General features: G+C 36.4%; 2 protein-coding genes across 15 annotated transcripts in view; one reads left to right on the forward strand and one right to left on the reverse strand.

The window, feature by feature from the left end:
• Positions 1-897: 897 nt before the first annotated feature.
• LOC126966279 (SUMO-conjugating enzyme UBC9-A) lies at positions 898-4,437 on the reverse strand. 2 transcript variants are annotated; one of them, XM_050810269.1, is made up of 5 exons: positions 4,292-4,437; positions 4,145-4,223; positions 2,910-2,993; positions 2,429-2,691; positions 898-1,268 (listed from the first exon to the last, which is right to left on the reverse strand). In XM_050810269.1, the coding sequence occupies exons 2-5, from the start codon at positions 4,208-4,210 to the stop codon at positions 1,202-1,204; spliced, it is 480 nt and encodes a 159-aa protein (XP_050666226.1). In that variant the 5' UTR covers positions 4,211-4,223; positions 4,292-4,437; the 3' UTR covers positions 898-1,201. The 2 variants fall into 2 exon arrangements, with proteins under 2 accessions (XP_050666226.1, XP_050666227.1); XM_050810270.1 differs by having other exon boundaries at positions 4,145-4,216; positions 4,292-4,365.
• Positions 4,438-7,145: 2,708 nt separating this feature from the next.
• Positions 7,146-13,553, forward strand: part of LOC126966245 (general transcription factor IIH subunit 2) — a 44,576-nt gene continuing 38,168 nt past the window's right edge. For 6 of the 13 annotated variants that reach the window (XM_050810208.1, XM_050810212.1, XM_050810214.1 and 3 more), the window contains exons 1-5: positions 7,146-7,288; positions 7,464-7,596; positions 7,852-8,053; positions 9,145-9,284; positions 9,410-9,572. In XM_050810208.1, coding sequence (XP_050666165.1) covers positions 7,535-7,596; positions 7,852-8,053; positions 9,145-9,284; positions 9,410-9,572 — 567 coding nt within the window. In that variant the 5' untranslated portion in view covers positions 7,146-7,288; positions 7,464-7,534. Of the gene's footprint in view, positions 7,289-7,460; positions 7,597-7,851; positions 8,065-9,144; positions 9,285-9,409; positions 9,573-13,553 lie in introns of those variants that run through there. The other 7 variants (XM_050810216.1, XM_050810210.1, XM_050810220.1 and 4 more) reach the window with 7 other exon arrangements.

Consider the following 13,553-nt stretch of genomic DNA (forward strand, 5'->3'; position numbering starts at 1 on the left):
AAATTAGGTATAAGTATGTGACATTATCATGTTCATTTCCCAGTTCAAGCAGGCAATAATTTCTTCTTTCAGTTAAATGTTACATCTACAATATTTAAGGTACTTTCCCTCGATGTGGCATAGTCGTGGTACACCTGTATAGTAAATATATCAATGGTTATAATTTCCGCCTTGAATTTAAAAACCATTCTATGAAGTGTATTGAAAAACACTCAATTAGAAACTTTTATTATCATTAAATAAAAACTAACATACTTAAGTTACAAAAATATTTTTAAATTAAATTATTGAACCTTATAACAAGGTCTCAATTCGTTTAATTCCCTAGCTGACATTTCTCCTTCATACAAAGATATTCAAATTGCAATCTCTCTTAACTAACTTACATTCAAAGATCTTACATTTTATTTCAAGGAAACAGTATAATACCGAACAATATTGTGTGTGGAATGATGTTGTAAAAAAAAATCTGTTATATATATATTATAAAAAAAAAGTTTTTAATTTGGAAAGCAATCTGTAGTATTATAATCTAGTTTTAAATCAGAATTTTGTATACAATGTTTACTAAGACTTAAGTGAAAACCTATTTTTACACTTACAATTAAGTATTTAATTACTATTTACAGATCAATGAAATTTCTTTCTAGGCAATTCAATTAATGAGAATTTAAATGTTAATACAACAAATTAAACTTGAGCTGTATTGGGCTAAAATAATAACATATTAATACTAGGATAATGAAAATGATTATGCTTGGTAATTTAATATAAATGTATGCCATTTTATTTTAGTGTGTGTGCATTGCTGGAAATAGACACTAACAGAGCTCCACTCTTTCTTTTTGACATGTTAACAGCTGTCACAGTTTATCTAGACTATATAAATTAGCTTAGTTTGAAATTTATTTCTTTATTCTTTTATCCCTAAAATTTTGGAAATCACAACTTTAATATCTGTTTCCTTTGTTTTTTTTTTTAACATAAAACCTTTAATGTGTCATGATGTGGATGATGATTCTAGTAAACATACAAATTAAAATTGTTTGGATCTATATATAGTTACTTATTGTTGTACCATGCTTTGTAGCAAATTTGAAAGTGTAGTCAAAACAAATAACTCATCACTATTAATACGATGTTAATGGTTCATTTTTAGCTACAAAGTAATTTCATGATCCCTGAGTTGGATGAAATTGATTTATTCAGTGGCCGCCATAGCACGGGCCTGTGCTCTCACTCTCTTGTCGTATTCTAAACGGTTTTGGCTGAAAAGAAAAAATAAGTAATTTTGTGTGATATCTACAAAGAAAAAATTAAGCATATTAAAGTAGATTGGCTGCATTAGTTAGTAGATTGAAAGGGGGAAATAATATACTGGGCATATACTAAAAAAGTCTGGTAAAACAATTGACCTATTCAAGTCAGCATTTTTGTACTGGACTATAACAGAATTATTAAGTACAACTTACACACTTAGAAATTCTGTCTAAAATTATGAACTGTACCATACAGTATATGAACAAAATTTGTCAATAATATGCTTTTTTACTAATAGATACTTAACATTGTTTTTTTTGGTAATTTCAAAATAACAGGGCCAGGTTAATAGAAAATAAAAAAAAACTGAATGTGAAGATTAACATGTGGTCAAGGAAGTAGGGCAGTACAGTGTGATATTGAGGACTATAATTTTTTTAAATCCACTGGGAGACAAGTGACCGAATAAACCATTGGTGTTAATTGGAATTATTTTCCCATAACAGAGACAACATAATCATAGTTGTAAGTTATCATTTAAGTGTGCCTAATAAACCCAATCAAATTGTACTACATATCACTAAGACTTTAGATGAAACCACTACCACTTTGATTACATACATTTGTGTTTATCAGTTCATAGTTCTGAAATATGTCCTTTCAAACATACAAAATGTTGCATATTAAAATTTGAAGATCATCAATATTAGTAAATATGTGACAAACATGAATGATTGCGAATGAAAATCAGATTAAGAACTGTTTTTTTTTTTTCATTATTTGCCTTTGTTATATATGGATGGGACCTAAATTAGTAAAGCACTCCCTCACATACTCTTATCCTGTGAGAATTTCCTGGATAATTCTGGATAAATGTACCCTTTGCCCTGTCCCTGATTTGTGTACAAAATGATCAGTTGGGTGGTTAAAGTGTATCAAAAAAACTCACATACATAATATTACTTTTCATGATGAGTTTCAGAAATAATGAAACAAAACATGAAAATGTCCTTGAAAATTTCTTCTGCATCAAAAATATTACCGTTATTGTAAGGGCTTATCTTCTCACCGTTTATTTGATCTATAAAACCTCCCTTTTACCTATAACTCTGGCTGTCATAAGTAATAACAAAATGCTAACTTTAAGTATAGAAATAAATATAGGTACCAATAAATTGTATATGCCTCTGCCTGAGCCGGATCTTTAACATTTGGTTCATTGAGCAGATCTTGAATACCAAGCAGAATTTGCTTAATTGTTATAGCAGGACGCCAGTCCTTTTCTTCATCAAGCAGTGAGAGACATACTGTTCCTGAAGGATATACATTTGGGTGAAATAGAGGAGGCTCAAATTTACACTTTGGTGGACTTGTTGGATAGTCATCTTTAAAGATCATTCTCAATTTGTACAAACCACCTTCCCATGGAGTCTGAAAAGTTAAATACATCATTTTAAGTTTCTCTTACATACACACTAAAATAATTATAATATAGAAAACAAGGTACTAAGTCAGATCAGGATTTTTAATGTGACCATACTTTCATATTGCAATATTTTGCTTACAAAAACACTATTTCACTACTCATATATTAATATTACTCAAATATTAAATTTTATTCTCTTAGGTACATAAATATAAGTACTAACCCCTTTTTTACCAGGAATCGCACATTCCCAAGTCATTAAATTTAGAGAACCATCAGGATTCTTCATTGGTCTAGCAACAAAACCCTGGAATAATATACAAATTCATATAACTACTGAAACGTCCGGGCAACTAGAGCGGCTTTTTTCTTTAGACAGTCAAACGTCCAGGCAACCAGAGTGGCCCAGTCGACTTGCGTATTTATTTTGTGTTATAATCTGTAGTATGAGTGAATTAGCTTGTCAAATACGATTTTTAAGACTCTATGGTAAGTAATTGTAATAGGCTTATCTTTAAATATCAAGTATCCGAGCAAAAATTAAAAGAAATAATTAATTGAAAATTGGTTTGCGGGGGGAATTGTCATTTGTTTATTTTTGTAGTGTCAAGTGTTTTGTTATTGTTTTGTTTATCATGTAAGTGTAATATTTTAATTACGTATTATATTTGTTTTATATATGAAATTAATCCTCATGATATCTAGTTTCCGATTTTATCTACAAATTACATATAAAATTCTTCTTACGACATTAAATCGACAAGTTATAACAGTATGATCGATACTACTTTATCGATTTGGTTTAAATATCAAATTTTTATTGTAATCCAATTAATTAACAGTAAATCATTGCTTGTAATAGGGACAAAATATCATAAATATAATGTTTATAATATTCAACAATCTGGATGTATTGAGACAACCAAGTATTTCACGTTTTACTTGTGCATTCCGCAGATAAATTGTAGGTATATACTAAGAATGGGTGCTTTATTTTAGTTTAATGCAACAATCCCGTAAGTCGAAGTAATTACACATTAATATCAAAAAATAGGTTATATAGTCTATTTCAATAATAATCAAGTTTTATTAATGTGTGCGCTAATATTTTACATAAAAACTTAATATAATGAAAATATTATCACATTTCTACCTATAATCTCGAGCTTTAACCTTTTATTTATATATAACTTGGGTTCAAAAACATAATTTATGATTTTACACGTTGATTTTCTATACTTTTAACTACGTGAATGTATTTTTTATATAGCCATAGGTGGAGTCGTTATGTAATTATATCGCTTTTAATAATGATGAATCTCGCGCTCGCCGTCGGATAATCTTAATCGCGTCATCGGACGTTTCGCTACCTGCCAGCTGTCATTAATCGGACGTTGCAATAGATAATAACATGTGCTTTTGTAATTTAAGCGTAACGTAACTTCAACAGGAACTTACAAAGGGATGGTCCTTGCGCCAAGCTTTCCGCTCTTCCGCAAGACGAGCACTTGCTATCCCCGACATGATTTCCTAAAAACTAAAGCAGAACATTTATTTATCTTGTTTTCGTCCAAAAGTTAAAGAAAACTCGTAAGTTGTACTTACCAATATCACTCTTCAAGAATACTGAAGTATGAAAAAACTATTGCAAATTTTACAGTAAAAAAATGAGAAAGCGGCGCTTTACAATAAGTGACAAACCCATAGAGCCAAAGAGAATTTAAAATAAATTGTAATCAAAGAGAATTTAAACACTACGTTCAATTATTGTCATATAATTTAAAATACATAGAGCTGTCATGATAAATATATTGGTACTAATAGTATCTACTAAAATCTACCAACTCGGACATATATGAAGACATGCTAAGACTAAGAATAATTTATAAGAATCGATCTTTTTACAAATGCATTGTCATTAAATTATATTAAATTTAAATATTTTACAAGCTTATATATTATATACTACGACTACATTTTGATCGTCATTGAATCGCCACACTAGTCGGAGACTGTATCGTGGGATGAAATAGAGCTGTGATTGTCAGTAAACCATTACCTTGGTATTATATATATAGTCCAATAGTATATAAAGTCCAGTAGGCAATAATAATTTAATTAAATAACTACAAATTTATCAAAACTGAATTTAAAAGAAAGTAAAATAAAAAGGTAGGACAAATTAAATACAAGAGATCAAAATATTTTCAATTCACCCAATAAACTAAAAAAGTAAATAAAAGAGAAATTAATATTTCTTATTAACTTATTTAAAAATATAGTAAATTTTCAATATGCTCGCTCGGGTGGTAAGCGTCTGATGGTTGTTATAGCGTATTAGTCTTATTCTATTATATTGTTATAGTCTTGAATAAAAGAGATCATTTTCACTTGAGTTTTTTAGTTCCCAAAGACTTATTTAAAAAAATCAGGCGGATTTATGCACTCAGTAAGAATTTACATCGAGGGTCTGCTGCATGTAGTACAAGAAAACCAAAAAACAAACTAGAATAATCCATTATTATATCAATAGAATGTTTTTATAAATTATATAGACTGGCTTCTAATGAAAGTTAAATGTATACTTAATAAGAGAGAAAGCTAAGAAATTAAAGATTTATAAAGTTGGATCTTCTTGTAAATCTGAACTGAAAGCACAAAGAAGAAAATAAACGCTTGTAAATAGATAGCTACATTAGTTTTTATCATGGTACCTAGGCAGGCCTGTCTCACTCCCCGTGTAGGTATCGACACCGTAAGTACGCGCGGTGGCCACGCAAGAGTGGCTATCCAACAGGTACTCACGAACGGGCGAGCTTTGTTAGTCACCTACAAGGAAATGATCATTTATGATAGGTACCTTAATAGGTACCTATCATAAATTAATAATAAGATTAGTATAATTACTAAGTAGGTTGAATGGTTTTGCTTAGTTTTTCGTACTTAGACCTAGAGCCGACCGCAAAAAAGAAGTTTATTATTGTAAATAACAGTGCCGCCTGCCGCCAGGGACGCCCGAAACAAGCGAAGCTTTACAGTATGTTTACAAATTTTGAAAGACTCTGTAGAAAGTATAAATGTCTCATAACGAATTACACAGAGCGACGTGTCTCGATGTATGCGAGCACTTACCGTCTGCGGAGTGCCGACTGCCGATAAGGGCAACTTATTACAAAGGAGCGAGAACATTAGATTAAAATATAATGCGGTATTCAAAAGCACTTTACACAACTAGTTATTTTTAAAAAACAATTTCGAACGACTCGATGCTGTCTTTGTTTCTTTTTATAACTTTTCTTTTTTTTCTGTCTTCATGTGCGTATCGGCTACCTAGAAGACTATTTACGACATTAATTTATAAACAAATTGCAGATAAATAAATCTGAGTGATAGAAAAATTCAACGCATAAATTCTGTCACTAAAACGACAACGTTTCTTATACATATATAAATAATAAAGTTGCGGCGACAAAATATAATTTTGAAGAGAACCAATTCTTACTAAATGATAATTTATAAATTGCACACTGACGTGAAGAAATACACTAAATAGAACAGCACTAAGGTGCTAAATACAATCAGGCGTGCATTGTTTTTAAAGCAACTACAACAAAAAACTATTTACGGTTTGGTTCTGGGGAGCGCGTGGCAGCTGCCACTCTGAATAACCTATACATACATATATATCTCTCGTGTAACGAAAATATGACGCTTACGACGGATACAGTGCTTGCACAGCCATATAAAATCTTGAACGATAGAACATGGATACTTTCAAAAAAGCTTTTTTGAAAGTATCCATGTTCTATCGTTCAAGAAACATTCTACAACTTTGTGGTATGTGGAAGAAAGTTCCTTGAAAACAGCACTGTGGAAGAACGCCACACCACACATCCAGATGGTGAAGATGATATCCTAATTTGTGACTTGTCGTGCGAAGCTTAATCCTGAATTGTTGCATCCTGCTACTACTTAATATATACATAATATTATATTTATTGTATACTAATGTGATGGTACATAATTGATGTTCCAAATTCTGTTTATCTTTTTCTTGCTTCCGGTAACTTCTTTCCTCGTTGTTATGTCGGAATGCGCCCACTGTGCAATGCAAGCGAAAAAATTGGTTTTGCCTTTTGAGGTATTATCTCGGGAGAAAAGTTGAAAAAAGTGTCCAGTGTCCAGTTGTATGCTGTAAGTAACAGTTCAAAAAACTTCCACAATGGCGCTTGTTTAGGCACAGGGTACGGTAAAGGTATGGTGACAACAGCCCGACACTTTTATGTTTTGACTTTTGAGCTCTTCTCGTTACTCGTTTTAACCACAGAGTACTTTCAGTTATAGTTGAAAGTTGGAATCAAATCTCTTAGTAGTCTGTGGTTCTGTTTGGGTTCTATTGTCTGTGATCAGTCATCTGCGCAGATGACAGATCACAGAAGTGACAGAACATTACCTAACTAACGACAACGAGGTCATCTGTGCTCGCTGCTCGTTCGTACTGAACGTAGTGTTTAAAATAATTATTAAATACTCATTGGTTCGTACTGCAGAGTGCAGAGTAACAGGCATTAGGCAAAGAGTATACCTAAGTGTTTTGTGCAGGTAATTCGGTTCATAGCTTTTAAATTTTAATATGTACATTAATGGCAATAAATATAATCTAGGAGTAATGGTCTTATTTGATATTTAATCGTGCTATTTGTTATCAATTTACTATTAGGAATTAATTATGTACTACTTTTTAAGTTAATTTTATAGGCATATTATTTTCTTACAGAAAGTTGCCTTTAAAAATATATTGTTACGTTTGTTACAACTTAAAAAAATATTTAAAAGAATAAATGAGTAATGGCAGACGATGAACAGGATCCTAAAGAATATCGTTGGGAAACAGGCTATGAAAAAACTTGGTATGTAAAGATTGTATTTATAGGTATAGGACTATAAATACATAATTTTTCATTTTCATATATTACAATTGAAATATCTAAATGAGTTTATAATTTTTAACTATTAATATTTTGCCAAATTGAAGGCATGCACAGAATTACTGAATACACAGCACAGCTAACAAATGAATGCAAATAACAATTAAAGTTAATAATGAACTGATAATGTTTTTTTTTTAATTTAAGTTTTATCTAGTTTTCGTTTGTATCGAACAGGGAGGCAATAAAAGAAGATGAAGATGGCTTGGTTGAAGGGTTGGTGGCGGAGTTTGCTCAAAAAGCTGCTAAAAGAGCAGCAGTGGCTCGGCGAGTTCCAATTCGGCTAGGAATGATGAGACACCTCCTTGTTGCAATAGATTGTTCCGAGGCTATGTCATCACAGGACTTGAAACCTACTAGATTCATGTGTACATTGAAAGTATGCATCTGGTAAAATATGTTTGCTATACATGCTGTACATATATATTATCAGTATTTTACCAATAACAGTCACAGTAATGATGTAGAAGAAGCAACATATGAAATAGTATCACTTCATTTCTGGCAGTCAAAAACTTTATCTCTTTATTCCCTTCAACTTATTTCAGTATTACATTAGAAATATCTAGTGCTTATTTTTTGATCTTTTGAGGTTAAATAAAAAAAAGCTTGTTAGTTAAACCCGTCATACACCCATTAATGCAATCAAATGAGAATATAAAAGGATACATTGAACTAGAATTATGTTAAATGAGTTCTAAACATTTCTTGTAAGTTCATCAGTACAGCACACTATGTATAAGTGTAAAGCAATTCACCGATTTTCACACAAGCATCCTTTTTGAGTCTGCCATTTATATTGCCCTTCTTGGGTATACCCAAATTGTTATGTACTGTCTTCATCAGGCCTATAGGCCTGATGAAGACAGTACATAACAACAGTCATTAATACAAATAAAAATTATATTTTTTTTCTTAGCTATGTAAATAATGGTAATTATAAGTAATATTTATTATAATAGATGTAATCATGGATATAACTGTAAGAAAGTAATTTAATTGTAGATTGGAAATAAATAGGTTTTATTATTATTATTTATATTGTCAATAACACTTCAACACTAGTATAAACTTCACACACAATTTTATTTTTGTTGTGAAGTCAAAGTTGCGAAAAATATTATGAATGTTTGTTGAACAAGTTGTTCCTTCAAGCACCTTCCCACATCTTCAATTCTATAATTCAAATTTAATTTGTGTATTTAATTTATTTATGTGAGATCACAGCAAATTATCAACATTCAATTGAATTAGGAAATCAGGGATCAGGAGAGATAATTAAATGGGTGCCTTGCTATTGCCTCACCAATACCCGTTATGGATTCCATTGTGGAAAGTCTAAACTCCACAATGGATGGTCAACTTTTGTTGTCTGTTGTTTTTCATATTAAATATCTAGAATGTGTTATATCTATTTGTATGTTTGTGTAACTAATAGCTATCAGAATCCATTACTTTGTATTGTTCCAGTTACTAGAAAAATTTATTGAAGAATTCTTTGATCAGAACCCATTGAGTCAACTAGGACTGATAGGATTGAAAAATAAAAGGGCAGAGAAACTTACAGAGCTCTCGGGAAACATTAGAAAACATGTTAAAACAGTGCAAGGGTAAAATTGGTAATTTAATAAAATTAAGAACTCTAAGTTATTACCTTTGAAAGTAAGCTTTATAAATATAGTTAACCCTTATATTCTATTCTAGTTATTTCATTTGTTTTTGTGTTGTATTGCAGCTTAACAAATCTGGCATTAACTGGGGAACCATCACTGCAGAATACGTTAGAGTTGGCAGATAAAGTGCTAAAGCCACTTCCAGGACATGCCTCAAGAGAACTTCTTGTTCTGTTTGCGTCTCTCACTACTTGCGATCCAGGAGATATAACAACAACTATTCAGGTAAAGTAAGATAACATGTAAATGAATGTCTGCATTTATTACCTAAGTTACACTGAAAATGTTTACAAAATGAAAAACGGCTTTATGTAGAAAGCTGCCAATACTTTTGTGTTTCGAAGTAATCTCCGTTCCTCTCTACACATCATCGGATTTGATGCAACCACTGAGAAAAGCAGTGGGCCCATTCTTCCTTAGCCCATTCTTTCTAGGGGTCTCTTCTATGGCATTTTCGTACGCTTTCACCGCATCTTCGAGGCTCGTAAAGCGAATACCTCGAGTTTTATCTTTAGTTGTTGGGAATAAATAAAAGTAGCAGAGCGCCAGGTCAGGACTGTATGGCGGATGACTCATTTTCTCGACACCTGCCATATTCAAATATTCAACAGTCCGATTTGCCGAGTGTGCTGAAGCATTGTCGTGGTGAAGGAGGATCCTACTTTGAGGGCGCTGCTGTCGAATTTTTTCCTAGAGAACAGGCAAACAGCGATTGACATAGCAGTCTGCAGTAAATGTGCTTCCGATTTCTACCACAACTGTCGCGAAATGACCTTTCCGACCAAATAATGACGCAATCATCTTTTTTCCTTGACTTCTTCCTTTCCTTGAGTTGGCCGATCCTCGAAAGGAAACACCCACTGAGCTGATTATCTTTTGGTTTCGGGTTCGTAGCAATATATCCAGCTTTCATCACCTGTTACGATGTCAAATACAGTATTTGAGTCACCGCCGTTGAACTTGTCTAACATTTGGCGACACCAGTCCAAGGTGTTTCTGGTCATGGGTTAAAGTATGGAGAATCCATCTGGTACAAAGCTTCCTGACGCATAAATGTTCGTGTAATATTTTTTGAACTTGACTCATACCAATGCCTAGGCTTGCCCGTATCTCCTGATAGGTCACTCTCTTATCTTCCTCTATCATGAGTCGCACAGCACTGATGTTATCTTCAGTAGTCGCTGTTAAAGGACGTCCCTCACGCGGATCATCATTGAGATTGCTACGTCCACGCTTAAGCTCGTTAAACCAATTGTAAATAGTGGCACGAGATGGGGCTTCATTATCAAATCGCAGCCTATCATAGCATTGTTGTTGAGTAAGCCCACAACGAAAGTCATAATAAATCATTAACGGAAAATTTTCTCGCGTTAGGTTCATTTTAACGTGTAACAAGAGTTTTAAATTTGCCGCCAATTCACAAAAGTTTTCATTAGCAATGTTTCTAACTGGCCAGTTCTAAATATTTTCAGTGTTACCCACGTATCTTGAAATTTTGCATTCTTATCCTGCAAATTCATGTACAAATGCAAACATTAATTATAATACTATTCTTACATAAATAGTTTGTGGCTCTTTCAATTTTAGGAGTGGTAGTGCCATGTTGGGTCCTCATGGACACAACCGAATTGGGCCGGCACGCCCGGAGAAATACCACTCCACCACTCGAAACTATGCCGCTGTGTTTCGTCCGGTGAGTGGGGTATCCGGAGGCCTACACCCCCCCTCCCGAATACAAATGGCAGCACAGACTAAAAAGAGACTACTCCAGGACGGTACCAGGCTATTCAGCCCTGGAGAATCCGTCCCTGGGCGTCCACAATTAGGGCCTGTACCTAACAGTGGTTGCCCAGGCTGCCCCGCGTATTCTGGAGGGGGCAAATCTGCGCTGACTCGGGGCAGACTGAGCAGGAGGCTCAAACCACCCTCCACACTAGCTGTGGACTTTTGCAACATCAGGGGGCTTCGATCAAATTTAAATGCCGTCCACTTTCACCTGGAGACGGCGAAGCCGGCCCTGCTCTTTTTAACCGAGACACAGATATCCTCCCTGGCTGATTCATCTTACCTTTCCTACCCGGGGTATAATTTGGAACACTCCTTTATACCACGGGCTGGCGTGTGCGTTTACGTCAGGGAGGATGTCTGTTCTCGACGCCTGAGTTTTCTTGAAGGACAGGACCTATCCATCATCTGGCTGCGTGTAGACTGCGATGACCATCCGCGAATCCACGCATGCCTGTATAGGTCCCATAGCGGTAACGCAGAGACTGACCGGCTCCTCGAACACATCCAAATGGCTACAGATTCCGTGTTGGAGCAGATCCCCACTGCAGAAATCGTGTTTCTTGGCGATTTTAACGCCCACCACGCCGAATGGCTAGGCTCACGTACCACCGATCATGCAGGGAGATCTGTTCACGACTTCGCCTTAGCATATGGTCTGACGCAACTGGTTATTGCGCCAACGCGAATCCCAGATGTGCAAGATCATACACCTTCACTGTTGGACCTTCTGTTGACCTCACATCCGGACGGCTACCTAGTTTCCGTTGACCCTCCTCTGGGATCGTCGGACCACTGCTTGTTCCAGAGCACCGTGCCGATCACGCGCCTAACACGGCCCCGCTTCTTAGGCTGTCGCCGCGTGTGGCACTATAGGTCAGCAGAGTGGGACGAGATGCGGTGCTTTTTTGCATCCTACCCGTGGAGGCAGATCTGTTTTTCGCTGGGAGATCCAGATGCCGCTGCTGACGCTGTTGCTGATGTGGTACTGCAAGGTATGGAACTCTTCATTCCATCCTCCTCTGTGCCTATCGGTGGCAGGTCCTAACCATGGTTTGACCGCTCCTGCAAAATGGCCTCTCGCCGAAAGCAGGAGTGCTGTCAGGCTTGGGTCAATGCGCTGGTATCTAAGGATGTGAATTCTAGCGAACTTAAAAAACACTTCAATCATGCCTCCAGGTCCTTCAAAAGAGTTTTTGCTGACGCGAAGTCGAAGCACGTTGGCAGAATTGGCGAGAGACTTGCACGCCTTCCCTCGGGAACTCGTGCGTTCTGGTAGCTCGCCAAGGCTGTCCAAGGAAACTTCTGCCAGCCAGCCATTCCGCCACTGCACAGGGATGATGACTCGCTGGCCCATGACGCGAAAGAGAAAGCTGATCTCCTGGGCTCCCTCTTCGCGTCCAACTCGACTCTGAATGATCAAGGTGCACCACCACCGCATATTCCGCGGTGCGATTCTTATATGCCGGAGGTAAAAATCCGGCATAGTGCCGTGCTTAAGGCGCTTCTCACCTTGGACATTCACAAATCGAGCGGGCCCGATGGCATTCCCCCGATAGTGCTGCGGACATGTGCTCCAGAACTGGCGCCGGTCCTTACCCGTCTTTTCCGGCTCTCCTACTCATCAGGCGTAGTCCCGAAATGATGGAAGGCGGCATTAGTGCACCCGATCCCTAAGAAAGGTGTACGCTCAGATCCGTCCAACTACCGCCCCATTGCCATTACCTCCATTTTCTCCAAAGTAATGGAGTCGATCATCAACCGCCAGCTCTTGGGATACCTAGAGGGGCACCAGCTGATCAGCGACTGCCAGTACGGTTTCCGTCAGGGTCGCTCAGCTGGTAATCTTCTTGCATACCTCACCCATAAATGGGCGCAAGCGGTTGAGTCGAAGGGAGAGGCGTTGGCGGTGAGTTTGGACATAGCGAAGGCCTTCGATCGGGTGTGGCATAAAGCGCTTATAGCGAAACTACCATCCTATAGGCTTCCCGAGAACTTGTGCAAATGGGTCACTAGCTTTTTGGCTGATCGGAGCATCAAGGTTGTTATCAACGGTGCATGCTCCGACTTAAAACCCATAAACGCTGGTGTCCCGCAAGGCTGCGTTCTATCCCCTACGCTGTTTCTTCTGCATATCAATGATATGCTGCAAATCAGCAATATTCATTGCTATGCAGACGACAGCACAGGGTTCCTACACCGGCCGTGCCAACATGTCCCGGGATAGCGTCGACGAGAACCGGAACAAACTTGTGTCTGAAATCGAGACTATGCTTTGCAAAGTCTCGGAATGGGGCCGACATAATTTAGTCCAATTCAAACCCAAGAAGACACAAGTTTGTGCGTTCACCAATTAAAAGTCTCCCTTTGTCGTATCCCCTCGATTCGAGATCACTCCTCTAACTACCACAGCCTGTATTG

This window comes from Leptidea sinapis, chromosome 9 (genome assembly GCF_905404315.1).
Source record: "Leptidea sinapis chromosome 9, ilLepSina1.1, whole genome shotgun sequence".
In the NCBI taxonomy this organism is placed as follows: domain Eukaryota; kingdom Metazoa; phylum Arthropoda; class Insecta; order Lepidoptera; family Pieridae; genus Leptidea; species Leptidea sinapis.

What these genes read in the sequence shown, in the direction of transcription:
- LOC126966279 (XM_050810269.1), bottom strand. Translation starts at nt 4,210, where the DNA reads ATGTCGGGGATAGCAAGTGCTCGTCTTGCGGAAGAGCGGAAAGCTTGG. An exon ending in GGCGCAAGGACCATCCCTTT is followed by an intron (nt 2,994 to 4,144) that starts GTAAGTTCCTGT and finishes ATATTATTCCAG; the next exon opens with GGTTTTGTTGCTAGACCAAT. An exon ending in GAGGCATATACAATTTATTG is followed by an intron (nt 1,269 to 2,428) that starts GTACCTATATTT and finishes TTTTCTTTTCAG; the next exon opens with CCAAAACCGTTTAGAATACG.